Source organism: Alexandromys fortis, unplaced genomic scaffold (genome assembly GCF_014885135.2).
Source record: "Alexandromys fortis isolate MF-2015 unplaced genomic scaffold, M_Fortis_MF-2015_v1.1 scaffold_31, whole genome shotgun sequence".
Taxonomy (NCBI): Eukaryota; Metazoa; Chordata; class Mammalia; order Rodentia; family Cricetidae; genus Alexandromys; species Alexandromys fortis.
In genome coordinates, this window is record NW_026067974.1 from 10,910,199 (window position 1) to 10,922,987 (window position 12,789).

At 41.3% G+C, this 12,789-nt stretch overlaps 1 protein-coding gene across 1 annotated transcript in view; it reads right to left on the reverse strand.

Moving 5' to 3' along the window:
- Positions 1 to 5,214: 5,214 nt before the first annotated feature.
- Positions 5,215 to 12,789, reverse strand: part of Top2a (DNA topoisomerase II alpha) — a 31,346-nt gene continuing 23,771 nt past the window's right edge. The window contains exons 28-35 of the mRNA XM_050156607.1: positions 11,168 to 11,350; positions 10,227 to 10,323; positions 9,199 to 9,351; positions 8,295 to 8,418; positions 8,120 to 8,163; positions 7,649 to 7,783; positions 6,436 to 6,638; positions 5,215 to 6,173 (exon numbers count right to left, since the gene is read on the reverse strand). Coding sequence (XP_050012564.1) covers positions 6,045 to 6,173; positions 6,436 to 6,638; positions 7,649 to 7,783; positions 8,120 to 8,163; positions 8,295 to 8,418; positions 9,199 to 9,351; positions 10,227 to 10,323; positions 11,168 to 11,350 — 1,068 coding nt within the window. The 3' untranslated portion in view covers positions 5,215 to 6,044. The remainder of the gene's footprint in view (positions 6,174 to 6,435; positions 6,639 to 7,648; positions 7,784 to 8,119; positions 8,164 to 8,294; positions 8,419 to 9,198; positions 9,352 to 10,226; positions 10,324 to 11,167; positions 11,351 to 12,789) is intronic.

Here is a 12,789-nt window from a genome sequence, read left to right on the forward strand (position 1 = left end):
AGCAGTGTTTATATGAATACAGTTTGTGTGTCGTTATTTTGGGGCATAAGCTAGCCAGGCGGTCAGGAGCTGGGTGGCAGGAATGTAGCCCGCAGCCCCTACAACAAGCACCCACATGTCAACCTGAAACCATCCGTAACCCCAGTTCCAGGAGCCAATGCCTTCTTCTGTCTTCCTCAGGCACCAGGCACACATGTGATGCATAGTCATACACTCATACACATAGACTTTACAGAAGAACGAACGAAAGAGAAGCATCTTTCAAAGCCCTGCCCGCAGGCTGGTCCGAGTTGCTGGTGTTTGGAAATGTCAAAGTTAGGCGCCCAGGTGGTATAGTACAAATGGGTAATTTCTGGAGGGGCTGAGAGATGGCTCAGAGGTTAAGAGCGCTGACTGTTCTTTTAGAGGTCCTGAGTTCAATTCCCAGCAACCATCTATAATGAAATCTGGTACCCTCTTCTGGCCTGCAGGGATACATGCAGATACTGTATACATAATTAATAAATCTTTAAAAAAACACACAAATGGGTAATTCCTGTACTGCAGATGTTGAGACAGGAGGATTGCAAGCTCTAGGCTATCCTGGACTATAGAACAAGACTCTCAAAACAAAAAGCCTGTATCTCGGGGCTGGAGAGATGGCTCAGTGGTTAAGAGCATTGCCTGCTCTTCCAAAGGTCCTGAGTTCAATTCCCAGCAACCACATGGTGGCTCACAACCATCTGTAATGAGGTCTGGTGCCCTCTTCCGGCCTGCAGGCATACACACAGATAGAATAGTGTATACATAATAAATAAATATTTAAAAAAAAAGAAAAAAAAAGCCTGTATCTCTATGTGCATCTGTATGTACACAGCCACAATGGTGGCACACCGCCTGGTCCTGTCATTACCACAGGCTTATTTTGCGGTTCTGTAGCTGGTGTGGTCGTGAGAGCGCTCTGATGTCTTCTCCAGCATCTGGGGAGGAGGATGCAGGCAGAACTGCAATCTGGTCAACCCTAAACCAGTGGCTGCCACGCCCTCCCTGGACCAAGTTTGAAACTGCTCCTGGCAAGTTATTGAGAGACACTGGAGTCAGAAGACGAGGCTGTAGACCGAGCTTCCTTTCCTTCAGCTAAAATAACATTTGCTGGTATATCTTTTGATTTGAACTGGGGCAACCTGAGGTAGGTGAGTGTAACATTTACAAAGAAACAGGAGGAAAATGTTAGGGTGGAGAATAAATGAAACCATGTTCGGAAAGACAGCTCTTCAGTTTGTAGAGTAAAACACGGGGCGGGGGATCCCTCTGCCAGGAATCCCACCCACTGTGAAAAAAGCGTGAAATGGATACATACTATACAATTCACAACAGCTTTATTTACAATAGGCCCAACTGGAAACAATCCAAATGTCCATCAGCAGGTGAGTGGATCAACAAACCCACACAATGGAATAATACTCAGCAATAATAAAAAGAAGCTATTTTTGTCTGTTTTGAAAAAGAACTACTGATACTTGCAATGTGAGTACATTTTAAATTTTATTTTATTTTGTTTTATTTTTTGGTTTTTCGAGACAGGGTTTCTCTGTAGCTTTGGTTCCTGTCCCAGAACTAGCTCTTGTAGACCAGGCTGGCCTCGAACTCCCAGAGATCCACCTGCCTCTGCCTCCCGAGTGCTGGGATTAAAGGCATGCGCCACCACCGCCCCGCTACATTTTAAATTTTATGTAATAATTTTTTAATTTCATCTCATTTTAAAGTTTTTTTTTAAGACAGAATTTGTGTAGCCCTGGCTGTCCTGGAACTCCCTCTGTAGACCAGGCTGTCCTTGAACTCACAGAGATCTGCCTGCCTCTGCCTCCAGAGTGCTGGGATTAAATATTGCACCACCACTGCCTGGGTTGTTTTATAGTTTTAATTTTATGTATATGAGTTTTTTGCCTCCATGTATGTCTGTGCACATATGAGTGCTTGGTGGCTGAGGCAGTCAGAGAAGGTATTAGATCTCTGGGATCTGGAGTTATAGATGGATTTGAAGTAGGTGCTGGGAATTGAACCCTGCTCCTTTACAAGATCAACAAATGTTAATCATTAAGTCATCTCTCTAGCCCCTAATATTTATTATTAAAATCATTATTGTGGGGTACATCATTATCATCATCATCATCATCATCATCATCATCATTATTGAGGGTGTCTGATGTGCCATATAGCAAATATGTTGAGGTCAGGAAACAAGTTGGTGGAGTTGGGTCTTACTCTGTAGTTCAGACTGAACTTGCAGAGATTCTCTCAGCAGTGCAAAGATTACAGGTATGAGACAAACCTGGCTCAATTGAACTAATTTTGCTGCTGGACATCAAGGCTGTTCCCAGTTTCCCACCTGTGTAAATTATGCTTTAATAGATACCTTTGGCTTAAGAGATGGAGGCGTCACTAACTGAACCATCTGTTCTTTTTTTTTTTTTTTTTTTTTTGTTTTTCGACAGGGTTTCTCAGTGGTTTTGGAGCCTGTCCTGGAACTAGCTCTTGTAGACCAGGCTGGTCTCGAACTCACAGAGATCTGCCTGCCTCTGCCTCCCGCGTGCTGGGATTAAAGGCGTGCGCCACCACCACCCGGCTGAACCGTCTGTTCTTGAACTTGAGTTACATGCCCAACTAGGTGGTCTGGGTAACATTTCTTAACGTTTTGCTTTTATTACTTTTAATTACTTGTGTGTGTTGAGGGGAGCATATACATGAGTTCAGTTTCTCAGGAGGCCAGAGGTGTTGGATCTCCTGGGGCTGGGGTTACAGGTGTTTGTGAGCCTCCTGATGGAGGTGTTGCGTATTTTTTTTTTTTTTTTTCCGAGACAGGGTTTCTCTGTGGCTTTGGAGCCTATCCTGGCAGGTGTTGGGTACTGAACAGGTTCTCCGTAAGAGCAATTGAAACTGCTGCGCCATCTCTAGCTCTACAACACACTTACATAGGGTCTCTTGGTGCTACAGACTAGGTGCACTACCACACCAGCTCTTGTTCAGACAAGCTATCCAAGTGGAATTACTAAGAAAGTTTTAGATATTGCATAGGTCTGAATCACTGTTTTTGGTGTGTACATTATATGCATGTGTTCATGTTTTTGGGTGGGTGCATCACCTGTATAGAGGCCAGAGTCAACACTGGGTGTTTTTTTTTTTACCATTTAGTTTTTGAGGCAGGGTCTCTATTGAACATGGAGCACAGCTGCAGCTGGACCGGCTGGCCAGCAAGCCCCCTGGTTAGTCATGTCTCTGCCGTACACGCTGAGCTTTTGGGCCCCTCCTCTCAATAACTATTTGTAATAAACATTTATGAATGCTTCATATATACAGGAAGCAAACAATTTCTCTAAAGGGTCTAAATGCCTCTAACTACCAAACTCTTAGTGGTAGATCTCAAACGATTCCTTTGAATGTTAGTAACTTGAGTAGTCAGTGGTCAAGTCTCTAACTGCTCTGAGAAGCTCGTGACCAATCAGAACACCTATTTCCGACTTTTCTTATATGGATTTGGGTTCCACCTTTGCCTTGAAGCTGCCTCTTTCCCTCAGCAACATGACAATGTCAAGAGGTACAATTGCTTAGTGAGCACTCACCAAGTCTAATCCTATTGTCTGCTCCTATGTCCTTGACTGTTGGAAATTTAGGTAACTTTCCACTTTATTATTGAAACTTTACCAACTATCTCTTGGTAAAGATCCAACTTAGGCGGTCAGGTTTTGGTGGCCATCTCAGCCCACTGGAAACATTTTCTTATCCTTTGACACTAAATATTTAATCTTGGGTGGGGTGGTAGCTTTGGTTTAATATCCAGAACACACAGCAGGCTGTGGACTTTACACCCTAGCATGAAAAGTAAAACTCAAGTGTACCTTGAGTGAATTCTGATGTAAGAGGTTAAGAAAGGAATTGGATTTACCGTTTTTCTCTAACCAGTTGCTCCCAATAGAGCTTAATTGGTTAAAGTAGGCTTTTTTTTTTTTTGGTTTTGAGATAGGGTATCTGTCTCCCACCACTCAGAAGGCAGAGGCAAGTGAATTTCTGAGTTCAAGGCCAGCCTGGTCTACGTAATGAGTTTCAGGACAGCCAGGGATACACAAAGAAACTGTCTTGAAAACCCAAAACCAAACCAAACCAAAAAAACCCAAACTTAACAGAGTGGCCTTGAACTCTTGATGCCCTTGCCTCTACCTGTCTTGTGCTAGGATTACTGGCAGAAGTTACCATACTATACTATACTTACATAGTGAGAGGGACTTCATCCTGTGTCTTGTGACTCTACCAATGAAGTTACATTCCTAGCATGATACCTACATATCCTGAGTGCAGAGGACATAGACAATTCAGCAGCCATGAAAAAGATTCTAAGTAAAACTGGACCAAGCTAGGTGGTGGTGGACAACTTTAATCCTAGCACTTGGCGGGCTGAAGGAGATCAGGAGTTCAAGGTCAGTTTCTGCTTTGTAGTTAGTCTGAGGGTCAGCCAGGGCTATAAAAGATCCTATCTCGGCCTGGCGGTGGTGGCGCACGCCTTTAAACCCAGCACTTGGGAGGCAGAGGCAGGCGGATCTCTGTGAGTTTGAGACCAGCCTGGTCTACAAGAGCTAGTTCCAGGACAGGCTCCAAAACTACAGAGAAACCCTGTCTCGAAAAACCAAAAAAAAAAAGATTCTATCTCATAAAACCCAAATAACAAAATGAAATATGCATGTACTGGCCAGTTTTGTGTGCCAACTTGACACAAACTACAGTCAGTTGAGAAAATGCCTCCATGAGATCCAGCTGTAAGGCATTTTCTCAATAGTGATGAATGAGAGAGAGCCCAGCTCATGGTGGGTGGCGCCATCCCTGGGCTGGTGGTTCTATAAGAAAGCAGGCTGAGCCGGGCGGTGGTGGCACACACCTTTAATCCCAGCACTCAGGAGGCCCAGGCAGGTGCATCTCTGAGTTCGAGGCTAGGCTAGTCTACTAAGCAAGTTCCAGGAATACCTATAGAAACCCAGTTTCGAAAACCAAAAAACCAACAAAAACAAAATAACAACAAAGGTCACATTGCCACTCTTTATTTAGTATACTTCACCCAGCCAAAGACTGTCAGTCTTGGCCGAATCTGGCTGTAACAGTCCTGAAAGGGAAGTGAAGAGGCTTTATTTCAGACTGCGGAGAGGACGTAAAGTGGGTTAAGATAAGAGGAATGAATGACTCACAATGTTGTTTTAGAACATTTATTAAAGTACAAAATTGTTGAAATAAAGCTGAATAGAAAGACATATTAAATATTTACAAAAACCATTGATAACAGCACTTAAGTAACACATACAACAGCACAGAAAGGTCTCTGCGTTCTCAAGGTGAAACTGTGTATGGAGACTCAGACTGGACTACACTTTACGACTCCCTGTAATCTCATGTTTGAAAGGCATCATAAGAAAGTCAGGACGCCATGTAGCTGGCCTCCTTGCTGCCTGTGCTGAGGTCATGAAGACACAGTCAAAGTGACTTTCTACAGCCTCTGATGATGTTCAAAAGGGTATGAGCAATTTCTCGTGGCTTAAACAAAAATGCAAAACATCATAGTTGAATACCGTATTTGTAGTAGAATTATCCAGTTCTATGTGGTGGAATTCTACCTACACAACTGAAAACAGAAACACCATGCTACCGCATATCTAGTGGAAATAGAAGAGGCAGGGGGCACTTTTGAAAACATACTCATTTAGCTTAGTATATGATCAATAAGTTCTGTTATGCCGAAATGACCATATAATTATGTGGAATCCAAAAGAATTTCAAGCAAGATTTTAGAGACCAAAGAAATAGACACAAAACGTAGACAAAGCAGAAGAAAACAGTATCATGTGAGGTCACCATTGGGACAGTCTGTAGAGTACAAAGGCAAAGGTCACGTGGGCCCACTCACTAGAATAGTCTTATAAAAGTCTTCCCCAAATTAAATTCAGAGGGGGTTAGGGAAAAACTTCAAGTAACTTTAAAATGAATCCAGCTCAGTAAAACCATTCCTAAAACAATCCCCTAAAACATCAGAAAAGATCGTCCTCATCTGACTCCTCCAGGTACTTAATAGGCTTCCTTGCTCGTCCGGATTTTGCTCGAGGAGCCACAGTCTCATCTAAGTCCACATGGAAATCCTGATTCTCTCCCTTGGATTTCTAAAAAGAGAAAATCCAAGTAATTTGATATTGTTAATGCAATAGGGTCATTCCAGACTTCACCACCACTTCCTACTAAGTAGTAAGAAAAAGGTCCAAAGCAACTGTTGCACTGACTGACAGATTTAACTTTCTTATAGCTAAATTACACATAATATAATGAATTCTGAGGTTTAAATTTACTTCTTTAAAAATATGCAAAATTTAGAGCAAAACCTAAGTTAGATGTTTCAAAGCAAAAGGATTAAGCAGCAATAAATACCTTGCTCACGGAAGCTTTGGAAGTTAGTTTCTCAAAATCAGAGTCAGAATCGTCAGAAGAAGACTGCTTCCTTTTGCGGCTGCTCTTAGCTTTGGCAGGATCAGGCTTTTCAGGGCCATGAGCACTCAAGGTTGAATCTGATTTGGTTCCCTTTGGTGCAGCTCTCTTTTTAGTACCAGCAGCAGTGGAGGTTGAAGCCTGGGCTGTAAGTGAACATGAGTACTGGTCATGATCATCCTTTGGTGATTTCTCATTGTAAACTCTAGAATAATCACCTTCTTTCTGAGACAAGGCGTCTCTCTCTCTCTCTCTCTCTCTCTCTCTCTCTCTCTGACCTGTAGTTCCTAAGTAAGTTGGACTGGCCAGCAAGAAAGCCCCGGGGGGCATATACCACTACACCTGGTTTATATGGTGCTGGGGATCAATTCCAAGGCATTTTATATTATAGACCAGCAGTCTACCAACTGAGCCATACCCCAGCCTTGATTTCTGAATTATCTTTTTTAAAAAATATTTATTTATTATTTATGTATACAATATTCTGTCTGTGTGTATGCCTGCAGGCCAGAAGAGGGCACCAGACCCCATTACAGATGGTTGTGAGCCACCATGTGGTTGCTGGGAATTGAAATCAGGACCTTTGGAAGAGCAGGCAATGCTCTTAACCACTGAGCCATCTCTCCAGTCCGATTTCTGAATTATATTACATGGATTACTTCCAACTGTTTATAACTCCTTCCCTTCATGTCAGAGAAATGCGCTAGATAATGTCTAGAATCTGAGTAATGCACTGATTTTAAGCTACTACATTCATTCATTATTCTGTTTGAGTCAAGGTATAGAGCCCTGCCTGTCCTGGAACTTGCACTATAGACCAGACAGCCTCAAACTCACAAAGACCTGCCTGCCTCTGCCTCCCAACTGCTGGGATTAAAGATGTGTGCCACCATCTCCTGTTTTGTTTTGAGACAGGGTTTCTTTGTAACTTTGGAGCCTGTCCTGGAACTGCTCTTGTAGACCAGGCTGACCTCGAGCTCATAGAGATCTGCCTGCCTCTGCCTCCCAAGTGCTGGGATTAAAGGCACGAGCCATGACCACCCAGCTAGGATACTTAATTTCATCATCAATAGACATTTTCAGAATAAAAAATTAAAATTGACTAGGAAAAGTCAGTTAGCCCTAATAATTAACCTTCTAAGAGATGCAGGCTTACATTTGGCTACTGTCTTCTTCACTGCTGCAGTCTGTTTGGAAGATGGCTTTAACTGCTCAGTTTCAGCTGGGAAGTCAGCAGCAGCAGGGCCTGGAGAAGCTGGTACACTGTCCTTCACATCACCTTCAAGGTCAACTATTCCAAACAGGAAGGAAAATGATCAAAAAGCATTTAAAACATTCCATGTGCTACTCTGTCCCTGACGTGCATTCTCATTTTAACTTTCTTGGAATATTAGTATTACTCTGAGAACTTAGCTGAATTTTAAATTTTTAGTTTTGGGAGGGACAGAGCTTTGCTCTATGGCACAAATTGGCTTTGAACTTGTAATCCTCCTGCCTCTAAATTCTGAGTGCTCAGATTACAGGGGTACGCTCGTTTATGTAGGTGCTGTGCACTGACCACGTCCTCACGCTTGCTTAGCTGACTGAGACATCTCCCATGCACCCAGTCATTTTATTAAATACATACCAGACATGGTACTTTTCTGTGGCTTCAGTGTTTTTTTAGTATTTCTGAAAAAAAGAAAACACACAGAGAAGGCATCCTGACAATCAATTCTATATGTGGCAAACAAAGATCAACAAACACACCAGTGACTATTAAAATAGCCATGAATAAATTCTGTGTTAGATGAAATTCTTACTTTGGTGGAATTTTGGTCTTAGGTGGACTAGTATCTAATGGGAAAAAATCTTCATCTTCATCCTTTTCATCAAAACCTGAGAAATCTTCATCTGAATCCAAATCCTCTGTAAATTTGGCTTTTGCTGTTAGGAACCAAAAAGACATTTAAACATAGGCTGAAGTGACATTGTACTTTTTAAATTTGTGTTTTTGTGTGTATATACTTGTGTGTTATCATAGCAATCATTTTCTTTTATGTTCATGAGCGTGCTTTGCCTGCATGTATGTTTGTTTTTTTTTCTTTTTCTTTTTTGCATGTATGTTTGTATACTATGTGCATACCCAATACCCATGGGTGCTAGAAGAGGGAGTCAGAACCTCTGGAACAGGAGTTACAATCTGTAGTGAACTGCCATGTTGGGTGCTGGGAACTGAACCCAGTCTTTTGGAAGAGCAGCAAGTGCTCCTAACCACTGCACCATCTCCCCAGTCCCTGACTTAACATTTTATGAATATATATATATATATACTAAATATATATATATCTTAAAAGTTAAACTAAAGCATATTTTAACTTCTGGTTTCTAGAGACAGCGCTTCTCTGTGTGGCCCTGGCTATCCCAGAACTTGCTTCTGTAGACCAGGCTGGCCTAGCACTCTCAGAGATCGCCTGCCTCTGCCTCCCGAGTGCTGGGATTAAAGGCGTGCGCTACCACTGCCCGGCTCTGCCTCTTTCATGTGTTGGGATGAAAGCTGTGCACCACCGACCACCTAAACTGCAGTTTATTATCCTAAAAGATGCTTCAATTTTTCAAAATTTTATTTGTTGTTCTAACAGGCAGTAATCTTGAATTTAGTACCCTGAAGTTAATTGGCCATTCAAATCTTTTAGCACAGCTAGCATGTTCTGTATTTTTCCTTACTTGTAGCTCTTCGTGGTTCTTTTTCTCGTGGAGGAACATCAAAATGACTTTCATTACTGCTCATATCTGATTCAGAATCGGACCAAGGGTTTCTCTTTTTTCCTTTTCTGATGGGCTTAAATGGCAATGTAGTTTGCTTCTTTGCCATGGTACCTACAAAGGAGATAGGGATTCATACTTCAAAAAAAAGTTTTACATTACTGTATTTGTGTGTGCGTTTGGGCAAAGGTACTTGAGTGAAGGCTAGAGGACCACTTATGGGAGTTAGTTCTCTCCTTCTGCTATATGGGTCCTTGGGATCAAACTCAGGATGTCACTAGTGATGGCAAGCTCCTGTACATGTTACACCATTTCACTGGCCCAGAAATTAACTATATTGATACACTCTGGTTTCTTCATCATTATCTACATAATGTAATGGCGCTGAGAATACAACTGTGAGTAGAACAGACACATTTTCTATTCCTATAGAGTACAGAGTTTGGCCATTTAACCCCATAAGTAAATGATGTTTTTATAGTAAATAATGCAATACAAATGTCTAAACATCAAAGTTCCCTAAGAAACAGATCTAGAGATATAGAATAGAGCTGATATCTCAGATCTGGAGGGTCACTAGGAGATAACGGATTCTTGTATAGTCACCTCTTGTTCTTTATGTCATCCATGTTTGCTCACACAGATTGTAAGGGCAGACTAGGCTGTGATAATGCTTTTAATGCTTATGAATTTGCTCTCATATATCCCTTTTGTAGGCTGTTGAAGCCAAGGTAGAACAAGACAAACAAGCAGGACTTCCTGGAAAGGGGAGGAGCTATTTTAGATTCCAACCAAGGAATTCAAGTCACTAGCTATATTACAAGAATCTTTCTAAAACAAATCAAAGACAACATAAGGCTCAAATCTAAGTCATGTACAGCCTTCCTTTACAATACTTAATCCAGGCTACAAAAACATTGAATATCTATGTAGAATATATTAATAACACTTATAGAGTTTATACCACCTTGCTCAACATGTTGTAATACCTGGCTCTCTCTTCTGCCTCTGCTTCTTCTCTAGTCTTTGTTTAAGGCCTTCTAGTTCCTGACCATCCTCAGTAGGCGTGCCCTCAACATTTTCACTCTAAAAAAACAGCAACATGTAAGAAACAAATCCCAGCAAGACAGAAACACTCAACTTCTGTCTAATTATTTGGAATAATAAATTCAAATATTCATATACAGATAGACACAGACACAAATACAGTGAAAGAATATATTTTTCTTTGGGTTTTGGTTAAGAGATCTAGAATAGTAGAGGACAGTAGTGGTGCACGCCTTTAATCCCAGCCTGCGGGAGCAGAAACAGTAGGATCTCTGTGAGTTCAAGGCTAGCCTGGTCTACACAGTGAGCTCCAGGACAGCTAGAGCAATATATTGAGACTCTAACTGGAAAAAAAAACAAAACAAATCTAAAATCAAAAGCTGGAATATGACTCAGTGGTGAAGAGCACTGGCTACTCTTCTAGAGGACCAGGGTTCAATCTCCAGCACCCACATGGAGGGTCACAACCATTAACTCCAGTTCCAGGGGATCCAAGGTCTTCTGGTTTCTGTGGGTACTACACATGCATATGGTATAGACACAAATGTAGGCAAAACATCCATAGACATAAGATATTAAAGGAGATCCAAATAAAGGTGTAGTTATGATATTTTATACTTAAATATTTAAAAACATCAGGTGCTTGAGAAAGGAAAGTGGATCAGAAACAGGATACATTCCAAACAATAGGCTTAGGAATTTAGATATAACTTGCTCCATTTAAAAAAAGTATTACACTTATTTATGCTCAGAGGTCAGCACTCTTCTCCCACCATGTGGACTGGACTTGGATTGTTCAGACTTGGGGTCAAACATTTACCTGAGTCATCTCACTGGTCTTAATTTATTTCATTTCTAAAGAGAAATAAGCTTAAAGTATTACCTTAATTTTCTTCCTAATTTTCTTTTCTGCCTCTGCTTTCATCTCCATGGTCACTTGGGGAATAACTCTTTTTCCTTGAGGAGAAGGCAAGACTTCAGACGTTTGTGCTTTCTTCCCCTTTGCCTTCCCTCCCTTTCCAGGAAGTCCTACTTGTTCATCTTGTTTTTCCTTGTTTTCAACAACCTATGAAAAAGAATTATGAGAACAAATTCGTAGGTGAAGAAGACACGATACCTAAAAAGCAACAGTTAAGAACTTGCCGTTTTTACAATTTAATATAAATCTGTGATCAGCTTTAGTGAAGGCACAACGTGACTGACTTTGAGAAGGCAGAGACAGAACTGGGTGCCTATATCTAATTTCATCATTTAATCTTTCTGAAGACAAAGAGAAAACCGTGTTAAAGGACAAATGCTATGTGTGTATATATGCACACACACATTTGTAATATTACGAAACTAAGTATTGCTAAGGAGATTTATGTAACAAAGGACATTCTGAAACTGAGGGGCCACCTCTAAAAGTGATTTAACACTGGTTCTTTTCTGTAAAAATATTAATTTTAGTGTATTTCTTCCCATTATTTACTTTATGCTAACTAGTATTTAATAATATTTCTCTCCTCCCTTTAAAAATATATTTTCATTACTGTATGTGTGAGCACATGCATGTCATAGAAAACATGTGGGAACCAGAGGATTACTTTGTGGAATCAGCTCTCTTCTTCCTCCTTATCTGACCTCTGGGGTTTGAACACAGGTTGCCAGTTTTGGGCAGCAAGTGCTTCACCCGTTGAGCCATCTTGATTGCCCTCTCTGCTTTTGTTTTCATGTTGTGCAGGATGGTGTCCAAGTCCCCGTTTCTGAGGGTGACCTTCGACTCCTCATCTTCCTTACAAATGCTAGAATTACAGTCATGTGCACCACATTCTGCCTAATTTTTTCCCTTTATGTTACTATTTTTTTTTATGTGCTAAGCATAGAGGGCAAAAGTTTACACATGGTATTCCTAGTACTTGGATTTTGACAGGGTCTTATTACATATATAATTCAGGCTGGTCTTGAACTCACTGGGTAACCCAGGCTGGCCTAAAATTTTGGTGTTCCTGACCTAGTCAGAGATTACAGGTTTAACATCTAAGTGGCAACCATACCCAGCCTTATTTTGGGATGTATTCTTTCTTCTATATTTCTTCTTTTATCAAATGTGATGTTTCTTTTTTTTGGTTTTTCAAGACAAGGTTTCTCTGTAGCTTTGGAGCCTGTCCTGAACTAGCTATTGTAGACCAGGCTGGCCTCGAACTCAAGTGCTGGGATTAAAGGCGTGCACCACCACCGCCCAGCTGAAGTTTCTTTTTCTTTTTTTTTTTTTAAATATTTATTTATTATGTATACAATATTCTGTCTGTGTGTCTGCTGGCCAGAAGAGGGCACCAGACCTCATCACAGATGGTTGTGAGCCACCATGTGGTTGCCGGGAATTGAACTCAGGACCTCTGGAAGAACAGGCAATGCTCTTAACCACTGAGCCATCTCTCCAGCCCTGAAGTTTCTTGATAAAAAAGGTATGCTGCTTGAGCTGGACAGATGGTTCAGTGGTTAAGAGATCTCATTGCTCTTGCT